This window comes from Typha angustifolia, chromosome 13 (genome assembly GCF_048772165.1).
Source record: "Typha angustifolia cultivar Huaian chromosome 13, ASM4877216v1, whole genome shotgun sequence".
In the NCBI taxonomy this organism is placed as follows: Eukaryota; Viridiplantae; Streptophyta; class Magnoliopsida; order Poales; family Typhaceae; genus Typha; species Typha angustifolia.
The window spans coordinates 1482322-1495783 of record NC_133251.1 but is presented as its reverse complement, the minus strand read 5'-3'; the positions used below and the strand labels follow the sequence as shown (position 1 = coordinate 1495783).

The 13462-nt window shown below is 38.2% G+C and overlaps 3 protein-coding genes across 9 annotated transcripts; 2 read left to right on the top strand and 1 right to left on the bottom strand.

Moving 5' to 3' along the window:
• The first annotated feature begins 1811 nt into the window (after positions 1-1811).
• On the top strand, positions 1812-4910 carry LOC140773849 (serine/threonine-protein kinase RIPK-like). Of its 2 annotated transcripts, XM_073116617.1 has the most exons (6): positions 1812-2299; positions 2433-2568; positions 3414-3449; positions 3650-3786; positions 3965-4088; positions 4321-4910. In XM_073116617.1, the coding sequence occupies exons 1-6, from the start codon at positions 1904-1906 to the stop codon at positions 4731-4733; spliced, it is 1242 nt and encodes a 413-aa protein (XP_072972718.1). In that variant the 5' UTR covers positions 1812-1903; the 3' UTR covers positions 4734-4910. The 2 variants fall into 2 exon arrangements, with proteins under 2 accessions (XP_072972718.1, XP_072972719.1); XM_073116618.1 differs by lacking the exon at positions 3414-3449 and having other exon boundaries at positions 1814-2299; positions 4321-4905.
• Positions 4911-5652: 742 nt separating this feature from the next.
• LOC140774939 (guanine nucleotide-binding protein subunit gamma 3-like) lies at positions 5653-10663 on the top strand. 6 transcript variants are annotated; one of them, XR_012106669.1, is made up of 7 exons: positions 5653-6133; positions 6354-6406; positions 6865-6909; positions 6997-7053; positions 7891-8030; positions 9706-9788; positions 9881-10663. XR_012106669.1 is itself a non-coding variant. In XM_073118131.1 (6 exons), the coding sequence occupies exons 1-6, from the start codon at positions 6008-6010 to the stop codon at positions 9708-9710; spliced, it is 426 nt and encodes a 141-aa protein (XP_072974232.1). In that variant the 5' UTR covers positions 5653-6007; the 3' UTR covers positions 9711-10663. The 6 variants fall into 6 exon arrangements, 5 of the variants coding, with proteins under 5 accessions (XP_072974232.1, XP_072974231.1, XP_072974233.1 ...); XM_073118131.1 differs by having other exon boundaries at positions 9706-10663; XM_073118130.1 differs by lacking the exons at positions 9706-9788; positions 9881-10663 and adding an exon at positions 9458-9698.
• Positions 10662-11278, bottom strand: LOC140774986 (uncharacterized). Its single transcript, XM_073118194.1, has 2 exons — positions 11180-11278; positions 10662-11099 (listed from the first exon to the last, which is right to left on the bottom strand). The coding sequence occupies exons 1-2, from the start codon at positions 11276-11278 to the stop codon at positions 10662-10664; spliced, it is 537 nt and encodes a 178-aa protein (XP_072974295.1).
• Between the last annotated feature and the right edge of the window lie 2184 nt (positions 11279-13462).

Here is a 13462-nt window from a genome sequence, read left to right as displayed (position 1 = left end):
GTTGAAATCGAGCCTCTCTTGTATCTCTAATGGGCCCAAAAAGAAAATTAAATTTCATTTGAAGTTTTTATGAGTTGCTTCTATCCTCAGATTGCCAAAACGACTGCTGAACTCCAATTGGAAAATTCTATGTATTTCTCCAAATTGATGTTATTATGTTTTCCAGGGCTTTACTTATCTACTAAACCATTTCTGCCCACAACTTATAAACCAGTCATGGAATTTGCGTACTAGAATTCCTTTGAAGAAGCTAGATATATGCCCCTATATGGGAACTCTTAGGTGGTCTCTTTGGATTATATCCTGGAACGTTGTTTATGTAAGTGAAACATGGGAGACTCCAGAGAGAGGGCAGGGCATTCATGTTTCTAATCCATGGAGCCTATATCTCAAGTCCTATATATGCATTCAAATTAGGTCTCAATATGGGATTTATGTAGACTTGTAAATAAAGACAGTTGACTTGAAGCCGCGTGAAGACATTGGAGTAGTTTCATCTGAAGAGTTCAGAAGTCTTACGCCTTCCCGTAGTAAATATCACTTTTGGAAATGGAATCCATTTCAAAATATGACTTTGGAAAGGTGGCAAGACATGTTCTTCATGAATTTTTGACATCAGCTAAGTAGATTGTCTAACAGTTACACTTAGGCTTGCATCACACCGTAAGCAAGGAAGGACTTCGTCCCATTGCGGTTACGAGTCAACTTTGTATATATTCATAATTCTCAACAAAGAAAAAAAAAATTTGTATATATTCAGAAGTTGTAACTAAAACAGCCAAAGATAAGCTTACAGAAATATAATTTTTTTAATCCAACGTATCTATCTGTGCTATTCCACCGTCTCTCTTTTCTTGATGCTTTTTTCGGTATCAGAGAATAGAAGAACGGAGAAAAAAAAAAGAAGTGAGAAAGCTACAAAAATTGATTTATTTTAACTCTAGTAGAGTTGATAGGTACCTTATCCATGATCAAGGAGGTCATGCCTAAACTAGGCAGCTAAAAGCTCGGTGGAGCCTCACTGCCTCTGTGTCTAGAAAGGTTGACCTTTTGTCTAACTCATATCTAATCTTTAGACTCATGAATAATAGAAAAACAAAAAAAAAATTCCAGCACACTTGTTCATATGCTGCTGTCCCTCTCCTAGAACACATAAATAATTCATTTCACTTGTTGAAGGCTACGTTGTAGGAGATTAATTTGATATTTTAGCTAGCCATAGTTTTCAAGCTACCTACGATCATGTCATACAAAAGTCTCAACATAAAGATTCATGAAATAACCATAGGATCCTCCTTAAGCAAGTGATCAAGTGTCCCTTTCCCTTAATCACCTTCCCGTGGATCTATGCGTCACTAATTAGATAATTAGACAGACGATTCTAAATAGAGGTGGCCTGTCTGGTTCTTTTGCTGGTGACGATAGATGCACTTACTCAGATAAGAGTCACTATTTTATGTTATCTTTTTCCAACCACCTATATATATATATACTGACTAATATTCTGTTGATTAAAGTTAGCTTTATTAGTGAACTATTATTGTTGAAATATGAACTCTATGCACTATTTGTCACACTATTTGGCTTGTGTTAAATGAGTAAAACAAAGATATAAAGAAGTGAATATTCCAGAAAAGTAGTTTGGTAGGGAGAGAAGCTTAGCTTACTTTCAGCCAAAATCTTATCTCTCTCTCCATCTCTCTCTTTCTCTTGCACTGTCCAAATTCCCTTGTCTTTGCCAAAGTCTATATATTTGGTAGAGTGGTTGACGAGTTAGCGTTCAATATTATTTGGATCGTCTATATATCATCTCCATTTCCTATAATTAACTACTACCACACTTCTACTTATTAACTCGTCATCTCTTTGTTCCCCAATAAAGACTTTTTCTATGTAGCACTGCATGGATTCAACCATGCCAAAGTTTTCATGGAGGTCTCTCTTTGCAGACTGCGTCGGCGAGAACCGACGAATAATCCGGCCGAAGAAGGCCGTCGCCGCGACGAGGAGCTCGACGATCCCACGGCTTTCGATCTCCGACCTGAGCAAACCGACAGGGCTGCTTTCGCCGGAGGACCTGTCGATATCGCTTGTCGGATCGAACCTTTACGTGTTCACCCTCGCAGAGCTGAAGGTGGCGACGAAGAGCTTCTCCATGAGCAACTTCTTAGGCGAGGGTGGATTTGGACCAGTCTACAAGGGGTTTGTTGATGACAAGTTGAAGCCTGGATTAAAAGCTCAGCCTGTTGCAGTTAAGCTTCTGGACTTGGAGGGTGGCCAAGGACACAAAGAATGGCTGGTGAGAACAAGCTAATATTAGCTAGAGACATTGTGTTTTCTTCTTCTTCTTCTTTTGGGTTATAAATATGTATACGTATAGCTTCTAATATCTTATCTTACTATAGATTTTTGAATTATGATTGCATATATAGGCTGAGGTTATATTTCTTGGGCAACTGAGGCATCCAAATCTTGTTAAGTTGATTGGATATTGCTATGAGGATGAGCACAGGCTTCTAGTGTATGAGTTCATGGCCAGAGGCAGCTTGGAGAATCATCTATTCAAGAGTATGTTCATTTTTATTCTCTTTTGGTGGAAAGTTTCCAAGTTTTTACCTGCAATCTTTATTCACCACAAATTAATCCTAGTGGAAGAACTAAAGCTACAAATTAGGACATGAATTAATTTTGGGACAATCACACAGTAATTTGATACCTTAAACTGTGTTGCGAAGTAGATAGAAATGAAAGCAGCTTGCTTTATTTCTTTGTGTAGTTAGTACTTAGTCCACTATCTAAGATTTGACATCAGGTTGACAAGTGGTCACAAAACCCAAGCTGGAAAACTGCTGAATATATTGTATTTCATTGTGTTCTTTTGACTTAGTTGTTCCTATCAACCAATCCAATCTTATTTAATGACAAAAGAAAAAAAAAGGATCCTAATGATGGTCTTCTCCAGAGTCTATATATTTCTAAGTTTTATTTGCAATAGAAGAATAAAAGAATAAAATAGTGGTAAATTACTCAAGTTGGATCAGAGCTCACATTCTTTTGTTTATAGAAAATTTATTTATTTTTAAAAAAAAAAGGATAATTTTATTTTATTATTATTCAAACCCTACTGAATATATATTATTCCATCATCTATATTTTTGTTTAGCTAAGAATGCATAGAATACTTATTGCCTCTAAAAATAAAATAAAAATATTTAAAATACAGGCAATTAGACTTTAAAGTTGGGTTCCTCTTTTACTTTCAATAGCTAGTATATTGTTTTTTAGGCTTTGGAAAAAAAAAATAAACAGCATAAGTATCAAAAAATAAATACTAATATATTAAAATATGAATAATAATAATAAGTGAAAAGTAGAGTGTGATAAATTTCTCTTAATTTAATGATATGTTGCAGGTGAAGTGAGAAAGCATCCACCATCTATAATCCAAGGTGTTGTTTTTTAATTCCAAGTGGTGCAGCATCTACTATTCTACGTATGTAATCATAAAAGTTATCAATGCTATCCTACCTACATCACTTTGAACAAACTTTGAAATTATATAACATTATAATACCATCTAATAAACGTAATAGTGGAGTTAATTATTGTTATTAAACTATATCTTACTAATTAATTCGCTTTCTTGCAGGATTTTTTGCACCATTGCCATGGTCAACACGCTTAAACATAGCAGTAGGAACTGCCAAGGGATTAGCTTTTCTCCATGAGGCTGAGAAGCCGGTCATCTACCGAGATTTTAAGGCATCAAACATCTTATTAGACTCGGTAAGTAGTCCATTAATTAGTCACTCTTTCTCTCTCTTTTATTATCTTGTTGGAAACTAGAACTTTAGACTAGTCTTAAAAGATGGCCAAGTTTGAACAAATTAAGTTTAGTCGATCTTTATTCTAATTGCACGTCAGTCTTCCTAACTAGTAAATGAAAAACCCCTTTAATTCTCAGGATTACCAAGCAAAGCTCTCAGATCTTGGACTTGCAAAGGATGGCCCTGTAGGAGATGACTCCCATGTCTCAACTCGAGTCATGGGAACAGAGGGTTATGCTGCACCTGAGTACATCATGACAGGTAAAAATTAAAAAAAATTAAGAAAAACTATATGTTTTACTTTTATTATCTCTAATCCTATCCTAATAGGAGAAATATGATAAAGAATTTTTTATTAATTTTCAAAAATACTCGCAGACGACGGTCGGAGAGTGTTTTCGATAAATTTGTCACGAATTTACTATCAAATCTAATATAGTCTTCTACACTTTGGATACCATAATTAATCTGATCAAGAGATTTATGACATTAGGTCATCTGACTGCAAAGAGTGATGTGTATAGTTTTGGAGTGGTACTGCTTGAGCTGCTATCTGGGAGGAGATCAGTGGACAAGAGCAAGCCAAGCAGAGAGCAAAACCTTGTGGATTGGGCTCGGCCATACCTAAACGATGCACGTAAATTGGCTCGAATTATGGACCCAAGTTTAGATGGTCAGTACTCAAGCGAAGGAGCTCAAAAGGCAGCGGCTTTGGCCTACCAATGCCTTAGCCAGAAGCCCAAGTCCAGGCCTCGTATGTCCGCCATTGTTGAGACCTTGGAGCCACTTCTGGCCATGGATGATGTGCCTCTGGGCCCCTTTGTTTACACTGTACAGGAGAGGGTGGAAGTGAAGGAGAAGGGAAGCAATCAGAAGGTGTGCAAGAAGAACTCATTCAGGAGATAAAAAAAAAATTAAAAATTTAAAAACAATAAATAATAAAAGATGCCATTTTAAGTGTACAAAAACTTTACCATCTTGGTATGTTCTCTTATTTATAGTCCACAATGAGATGTTGCCAATGGTCGGAAAAGAACAGAAAGAAAAGAAAGGATTTTTCAATCAACACTCTTGTCTTAATAACAAAATGGTGTCTAAATAAGTGGGCCAGGCCCAATTTTCTCATGGATAATTACATAATGGTTACATAAACACTCATTTGGGAAGAGAAGAATAAGTATCTGATCAGATGTTAGTTGTATATATATATAAATATATCATCTCAGATCAAGTGGGCTCTCACAAGGTAATTACTTCCAAGGGAATCGCTTATTCTATTCTTCCAAGACTGCAACCCCCTGCTGCGAGCTACTGAATCATTTCAGCAGTACTTTTAATTCTGGGAAAAAGAAATTAGTATATCTCCACCTCAGAGGCACAAATGCCAATCTTTGAGTGGGTCCAGACCCCAGTAAATTAAGGAAAGATCAAAGCCCATCTGTGGGCTGACCTCCTCCCTCCTGTACAAACCCAACCCAGAGAGTTTTGAATTTAAAAGTGTTGGTATATCAAAAATTACCATTCGGTGTAGAAAGATTCAAAAACCAATCTAAATATTTATAAATATATGTAAATAGTTTAACCTTCGAATGTAAGATTCGATGGGAAGCGACTAAATCCGAGCTAGCTCGGAGTGCTGTACTGGATGCGCTGGCACGCGTATCCGTCCCTCTCGTTCCAACCCTAGGAATTTTGTCCTACGTGCCATCATGGCCAACTGCAACAGACCCAGCCTACCTGGCCGCCACGTGTTCTCTGGAGTACATGTACTCCTAAATAGTAAATACACTGAGCGAGAGAGAGAGAGAGAGAGAGAGAGAGAAGGAGAGAGCAGTCACCTCTGCCACCCTTCTTCCTCTGTTCCTGGTCACGCCACGCCACGCCCCACTGCATGCCCATATCTGGAAAGACCTCTGGTACCCGCACCACCTCCTCCCACTCTCTCCTGTCATTACTTTCCCAAAACGGAAAACAAACGACGACCGCGGGGGGCAGCGGACAGCGGACAGCGGACAGCGGAGGCCCTCCAGTTTATTACGCGGCGGTGAGATTCACCTCCTGCGCTCCCGTCCTCCGCCCCGGGCTTAACGACATTTTATATCGGACACCCTCTCCCCTTATACTATTCTAGTTTTATCCCTCGGATAACCTATTCTATTCTTGTGTTGTCTCTGCTTATCATGGCGGCGGTGGGATCTGGCGCTCCGCCGCGACCCAAGTCGCCGCCGGAGTACCCGGACATCTCTGGCCGGCGGAGGTTGCTCGTGGCCGTCCAGGATTTGACCCGGGAGATTGGCTTTCTTGAGGTGATTGGATCTCTCTCTCTCTTTCTCTCTATTTTTTTTTCGAAATATTTTTCAGTTTGAAGTGGTTCTAGGAATAAGCTAGTGTGAGTTATGTGATGAACTGATCACTATATGATGGAAGTTGATAGCAAGGGGTAATCAAATGTAGGTAGTTAAAGTTATTCTAGCTGCCACTTTGGTTGGAATTTTAGCTACCATGGCAAGTTTCACTTTTGTGCAGGAGGAGTTACATTCACTTGAAGGACTACAACCTGCCTCCAGATGTTGCAAAGAGTACGTTACCTAAGTTGATTGTGAGCTCTCTTATGTAGCTATCCTTCCCCTGCCTCCCTTTGAAATTTTCACTTGATAGTGTTACTTTTTTTTAATCTATTTGCTCTTTTCTAAAGGTTTATGCAAATTAGTGTGGATCTGTGTCCTTTCTCTATCCCAGTTTATACTGAAAGTGACTTCAATTTATATCCAGACAAGGAATTTGTACTGAAAGACTATTGGAATGTGCATAAAAGATTGAATTAATAGAAGTGGAAGTCAAATATGTTTCTAACCCTGACAATTTGGCCCTTAATATGTATATTTATATTTAAACAAGTTGAGTTGTTGGCTTTTCTATAATACTCCCTATAGAGTAAAGAGTAAACCTTCTCCGGTAGGGCATTTTTGTTGCTTTTCTTTGGAGAAATTAGCAGGCTTGTATCACAACTATAAAGAACTTCGATTACTTCTTGCAGGGTGAACGAATTTGTGGGCACAGATCCAGATCCATTTCTAAAGCTGTAAGAATTTTCTACTTAACAGTTTATTTTGGAGGACAATTATTATTATTATTATATCTAATGCTTCTTCTTTTTTCTGTCAAGCAGCACTGAGAAGCGAAATGAATCCTGCCACATTTGGAAGAGCTTTCGGTACTTTTCTAGGTCCATCCTTGTCTTTATATCTATGGAGTAATTAGATCAATTCTTAACATTTAGTAAGTTTCATGAAAGTGTAAATGTATTGCTAGTGCTTATAGTCAATTTGCGGTAACAAACCTCAAGGTGTATTTCATCATAGTGCATGAATATTATGGGAATGAGACTCTAAAATGGAATCCTCAATAAATGCAATAAAGAGAATCCATAGACATTTTTTGCTTCCATTGAATAATTTCTATTGAAAGAGAGTTTGCTTCTAGCAATTGATGCAAGTTTAATTGAATATTCAGTGGTGATGATGGGTTTGGTTGGTTTGGCTTTCCTTTAATTCAAACTCACGTCAAGGCAGTGACTTAATCAGATACCCAATCCATCAAGCAAGGTTGGTGATCTACCTGTTTGTTGAGCATTAAGGGCTTGAAAGTACTTAATGTAAGATAAAACAAAGAGTTCCTGCATTTTGTTGGAGCCACATCCAATAGAATTTGCTATGTAGTTCTGTAACTCCTGTGTTTGTTTTAGCTACAGCCGTTATAATCTAGCATTATTTTCCTTCATTATTATCCTTAAAAGGTGTCCTAGGAAAACTTATCAATTGTTAATGCTTGTTACATTTTTGCCACCATATTGATGATTTTTTTTTTTATGCTTCATCATGCTTAATATTTCCTTTTATTTTTCACATATATACTTGCTTTCTTCTTACTTAGCCAACATTACACATCAATCCTTTCCTATATTCTGTAAATAATCTTCTTTGAACTTTGTTGTTACTGGTGCTTTAAGTGACTTAATTTTCATATGATAACATCTAAACAATTGACAAACCATTTGGAACAGAACAAGGCTGTGTTTCAACTTTTCATGGATTTGCTGCTCCAGTAGATGCTTACTACAGCTAAAAAGACCAAGCTGCTCCTCTGGACGACTAAAAAACTTATGTTGCCAGTGCCACTTTGGATGCCCCAGCTGCAATTGCTGTAAGTTCTATTGTTGCAAATCACTTTGTAAACCCCCGAGTCTCTCATGTCCGGAATGCTCTTGTGGTTGCATTTGTTCTTGCTCAAAATGTACAGAAGTATGTGTTTGCCGTAGATGTACTAATCCATGTTGTATTCCCCAGTGTTTATGCTAATAAGGGAATTTCGTTATCCCCATTTTCTGCAATTATACTATAGCAGATTATAATTATCCGAATTTTGAATGTGTTATTCAATGTCAAAAGTTATAAAATATTGTTCAGTCTCATTAAATTTAGTTGAAAATCTTGTCACTTACTTTTAGGCTATTCTTATGGTTTTCGACATGCATATGCTGAAATTAAATATTGTGCTGCTCGCGTAACTCTTGAGCATTATTTCTTCTTTTTACAACCATATGAGATAGATGTATTAATTGGCATGAAATGCATGTGTTATAGTAGACTCAACTGAGGCATCCAATTATTATTGAGTTTCCACTAATATAGACAAGACCATGGCTATGTGTGGTGTATCTAGTATCAATGGTACATCTTACCAAACGAAGAAGAATATGAGATTTGGGACCCAGAAAATCATGCTAAGTCATGATATGCTGCTTTGATGTTCACAATTGAAAGTGATCTTTGCCGATAGGGTTGGATTTGGATTTTCTAACAGCAGATCCTTTGGATAAATAATAGAATGACCTCCAATTGTAGGGGGAAGGTCATCTACTTCTTCCAAAACATGACATGTGAACTCTAGAATGATCCTTCATACTCTCCAAAATATTCTTCAGTTGTTGCGTGTTTATGTTAGAAAGAACACACACTGAGTCATCAACTTTAGAATGATCCATTTTTCACTATCTTAATTTGATACAGGAAACTAGCTGTCTTTCTGTGCATATCATGGGAAGACAATATACAAGTTGTGTGTGTGATGGATGACTTCTCTTCCACTCTATATGTCTGAATGTTATCAATAAGTACTAATATTTGGCCTCCAACTTTATGTATTCCTTTTCTGGACCTTACTCTATATATTCAGTACTTAGAGCATTATTGAAGCTTAGCTCAGTATTGTTGGAAGGACTCGAAGATTCCGAATTATGTTAAGATACCCCAATTGCATGCCTGAGCCAGGATATGGTACTGGAGACAAACTAGGTTAGGCCTCCTCGGATATTAATTAGTCTCATGTGTAACTCATCCTCCCTTTGGGACTCATTTATTAACTAGATGTATAGCCCACTAGTCATTTAAATCATACAGCTAAAGGACATAGTGATGACACCTTGTTCCAATTCTTAATTAGAGCATGATGGTCCGGCTTCTATTAGAAATTGTAACTACAATAATTGACATGCTATTAATTGGAACTACAAAGTAAAGTTAAATTCCTCTATGACATACATGTTTACTTCTTCAAGTGCTTTCATGCAGTTATCACTTGTGTGTGTTTGGGAACAGTGCTACTGCCTTGCAGACATGAACTATTTGATTGATTAAACTATTGTACCAATTTGACTTTGTTTTTGCCCAAGAATTGGCTTAAACTTTCAGATGAGTACTTAAATGATGGTGATGATGTGGATTGAGCTTATCTCTTTACTTGTTTTTACCCATCAAAGAGTTTCCAGCAATTTTTGATTATAATGATGGATTGCGAAGTGTGAGATTTCTTGTCGCAGGGTAAGTTCACATTAAGTATCTTGTGGACCTTGTGCTGATGTGGATTCATTAGCTGAACTTTCCCAAGAAATTTCTTGTACAGGTTTCAACCACCCAGCTCTACTTGATCTAATAAATAAATCTAATAATGGGCTACGAGATTCTTGACGATTTCTTTGCCTAATGGATGAACAGAGCAGTGGAGAACAGAGATTGACATGAGATATTAATATAGCATGAGGTGGAGATGACTGGATTGCTTGGGGAATAATGCCAAGTGGACATGATGACCCATTCAATTATCTCTGTTGTTAATTGTCACTAAAACTTAGCTGATACTTTATGACATACTCATCAATTACGCGTTATAAAGCTATCGGAATTCTACGTGGAATAGGAGGCAAGTAAAGCCAATCGACCTCTTTCCGACGTCAATGAGAAGAGCCAAAGTGGGGATAATTTTGAGATTTATTCCTTCATTGTCGGTGCTTTTTTTTTTTTTTTTTAGCTTCAAATCCTATCAGCATCCACGACATCCGTTTTAATCAATCGGATATTGTTAAGAGAAATTGTTCTTTATCCTTTGCTTTCGAGCAGACTCGCACGCTATTCCAACTGATTGAATGGGAATAAGTCTGTAGATAACCGAATAATACACGCTTGGAATAGGTGTCAGAAATGTTATCTGCTGCCATCGGAACCATAATTCGAGCAATTACTTGAATATAAACCATAAACCATATAAAAAAAAGAAGAAGAGAAAATCTTACTTAATCTTGATTGAAATAAATATTGGAGAATGGAATTACTTCCATTTTTCACGTTTCTTTCTGCTCAATTATAACGACAAGAGAATAAAATAAAATAAAGGTTTATACACTTGCTGGAATTGAAGGAAAAAAGAGCGAAGTAGTTGATTTATTCTGTTTCACTTCCAATCTCTCCTCGGCTTCGATTTCTGGGCTTTTGTTGTCCATTACCCAGCTAGGGTTGGGAAGCAGCTCTCCGACCTGGCCAGCCCCGGCGGAGGGGCGGCGGCGCCGGCCGCTGGCTCTCGGCCGGGGCTAGTTGGGGTCGAGCGCACCGACCGCGGCGAGCCCAGGCTCCGCCGGAGGAGCTGCCTCACGGCGGCGATCAGGTGCTCTGGCGACGGCGGCGGCGCCGCGGACGCAAAGGTCCGGCGGAAGCTAAGGTGGCGGGCGAGCGCCTCCTCCGTGGAGATGAGGCGCGCGGATCTCGAGATCTCCTCCTCGACCGCCTCGCCGCAGAGGCCGCAGATCCATCGGCCGCCGTACCTCTCCCGCACCATCTCGATGTATGCGGGCGTGCACTCCTCCATCAGGCCGCAGCAGTCGCATGCGGCCGCCTCCACCTCAGCCGCCGTCCCCTCCTCCCCGCTCATCACCGTCGATGTCTAAATCAATAGAATTCGAGAGAAACCGCACGATTTTTGACGGATTTACCACTTCACAACGATAAGCGCCGCGTTCAAACGGTCTCCAAATCTGCACCCTTACGGAATCCGGCGCAGACTTGTATCTGAACAATCTCTTCTTCGTCCCCGTCGTTTGCCGACGCCGGCTTCTCCTCCATCTCCGATATCAAAGTAATAAATTTCTCCCCCCCCCCCCTCCTCTCTTCCCTTGACTTGGCTCTCTATTTAGCTTTAATAAGAGGCTTCTGGATTCCCCTTTAGCTTTTATTCTCTCTCTACTTGCTCCATGAAGGGAGAGTGTGGGGGTATTAATTGAGATGGATGTGGGGCCCGCCAGCAATGATTGAGAGTGGAGTGGGCCCGGGGCTATTGTGCCGTGTCAGCAGATAAGCTGGCATTAGATGCTGTCTTGTTTAGGCTATGGAGTGGACAGCTGTCGCCAGCCACTAAGGTCTTTCCTACAAACTACTAAACCGACAACTCTCGTTTATTGGTGAAATTATTTTTTACCAAACCAAAATAAATGGCGTCCGGTATATTCAATTTTCTTCTTCCGTTAAACATTAAAAAATTATTTAATTTGAGACTAAGCTTCAAACTCTATTAATTAATCTTATTTTTTTAATCTTAATTTTTTAAAAATAAATTTAATTAGATATTAAAAAAAAAAGTTATTAGTTGAGGAGGTCACCAAAGTTATATCTGAGAAAAAACAAAACAATTGCCTTTGTAAATATATTCCAGAAAGAAAATATTTTCTACTAACAGATCTCTGCAGATCTGCAGAGATGGGATAGAGTCATATAGTATACGGTTGTGAGTGGGAAAATTCGTGGCAATCCACGTCAGCATGATGAAAGTATGACGTGCCAGGCAGTGATTTGGTGGAGCTCGGGTGGGGGACAGATAGGAAGCCGTAGTTTGGGTTACTTTCGCCGTTTGAGATAACGGTGAGGCGTTGCGTACGTTACGTATGATTGATGGGGGGGGGGGGGGGACGAGGAGTACATGTAACAGTTGTAACTTGTAAGGAAGGATAATGCGTAGCTGGGAATGAAGGAAAACAATATAAAATAAACTAAAACATAAAAGATGCTTCTAGAATAACCTATCAATTTTAAACTTTAATAAAGTAATCGAAATGTATAATTATCCCAGACTCGAAGAATTTCCTATGGGCCAGGAGAACGTCGTTTGCTGTGAAGCTCATGACAATGAGTGTTATTTTCTTATGTTACTTATCTTCTTTTTTCCTATGTTGTTCATATAGGTTACGGAAATGATACATCAGATCATAAGGTGAATACTAAATCTTTGAAAAAAAAAGGGATGAAATTTCTGCTTTATTAGTTAAATAATGGTAGAGATTGTTAAATTCTGACAGTCAACTATAGTTACAAATCATTTGTTGTAAGAGTATTAAAATGGAGCGGTTCAAACTTTGCTGAGTTTAATAGAATTTCTCGTTTTTGGGATGAAGTCTTACAAATTGGGAATATTTTCAAGACTGGGTTGAGAAGGGATGTCAGTGATGGCAAGAAGGTGAAGTATTGTAAAGATGCTTAGCTTGGTAATTGTAGTACTTTTTGTTATGTGTACCCATGTTGTTTGTTATTGCATAGGACCAATATATCTACGTGGTTGATGCCTGGAATGATGACCACTGGGATGTGAGGTACATAAGGAATTTGGATTATTTGTTAATCCATGAAGAACATATGTAGTGTTATATCTGGGAGAGTGGTGTAAATATTACTCAAAATAATGATAGGATAGGTTGGAGATTAAGAATAACGAACTTCACACAAGTCAATTCTCTACACAAATTTTTTAGTACTAATGGTAGAACTAGTAGAGTGGTTTCCAGATCTGAGCAATAGTTTTTTATGGTTAGTATATAATAACTGAATTAATTCTTACATAGGATAGATAATCTGATAAAAGAAGTGTAAAAAAACTATCTCTAAAATTGGTTGCTTTAGTTGGCCATGTTATTGATTTGTTTTCTGGTAACATATGTAATACGTATATATATATATTATTGCTCTCTTGTCTACGTGAGAGGGGTTTTGTTTTGTAGTAGTGATGATTTGTTTTTGTTTTGTTTTGAGTACACCACTGCTCTTTTGCCCTGTGTGACCGGGTGGCAGTACGAGGTTTTGTTTTGTGCTTCATTTTTTTTAACGAAAGGTGAAATTTATATTAAATTACTAACCTCGATAACACTGGGTTTCGTGAAGTTCAATGTAGTCAGCGAGCATGATTTACACTGAAGGTGTATGAAAAGTTTCTTCCTAAGTGTAACTAAACTTATCATTTGCTGCTATGTTAGTTTTCTTATA

Excerpts from the sequence above, each read along its gene's own strand:
- LOC140774939 (XM_073118128.1), top strand. The coding sequence starts at position 6,008 with ATGGCGGCGGTGGGATCTGGCGCTCCGCCGCGACCCAAGTCGCCGCCG. Across the intron at positions 6,134-6,353 it reads GGGAGATTGGCTTTCTTGAG|GAGGAGTTACATTCACTTGA; the intron begins GTGATTGGATCT and ends ACTTTTGTGCAG. Across the intron at positions 7,054-7,890 it reads AGCTTTCGGTACTTTTCTAG|AACAAGGCTGTGTTTCAACT; the intron begins GTCCATCCTTGT and ends CATTTGGAACAG.
- LOC140774986 (XM_073118194.1), bottom strand. The coding sequence starts at position 11,278 with ATGGAGGAGAAGCCGGCGTCGGCAAACGACGGGGACGAAGAAGAGATT. Across the intron at positions 11,100-11,179 it reads AGGGTGCAGATTTGGAGACC|ACATCGACGGTGATGAGCGG; the intron begins GTTTGAACGCGG and ends CTATTGATTTAG.
- LOC140773849 (XM_073116617.1), top strand. The coding sequence starts at position 1,904 with ATGGATTCAACCATGCCAAAGTTTTCATGGAGGTCTCTCTTTGCAGAC. Across the intron at positions 3,450-3,649 it reads TCCACCATCTATAATCCAAG|GATTTTTTGCACCATTGCCA; the intron begins GTGTTGTTTTTT and ends GCTTTCTTGCAG. Across the intron at positions 4,089-4,320 it reads ACCTGAGTACATCATGACAG|GTCATCTGACTGCAAAGAGT; the intron begins GTAAAAATTAAA and ends TTATGACATTAG.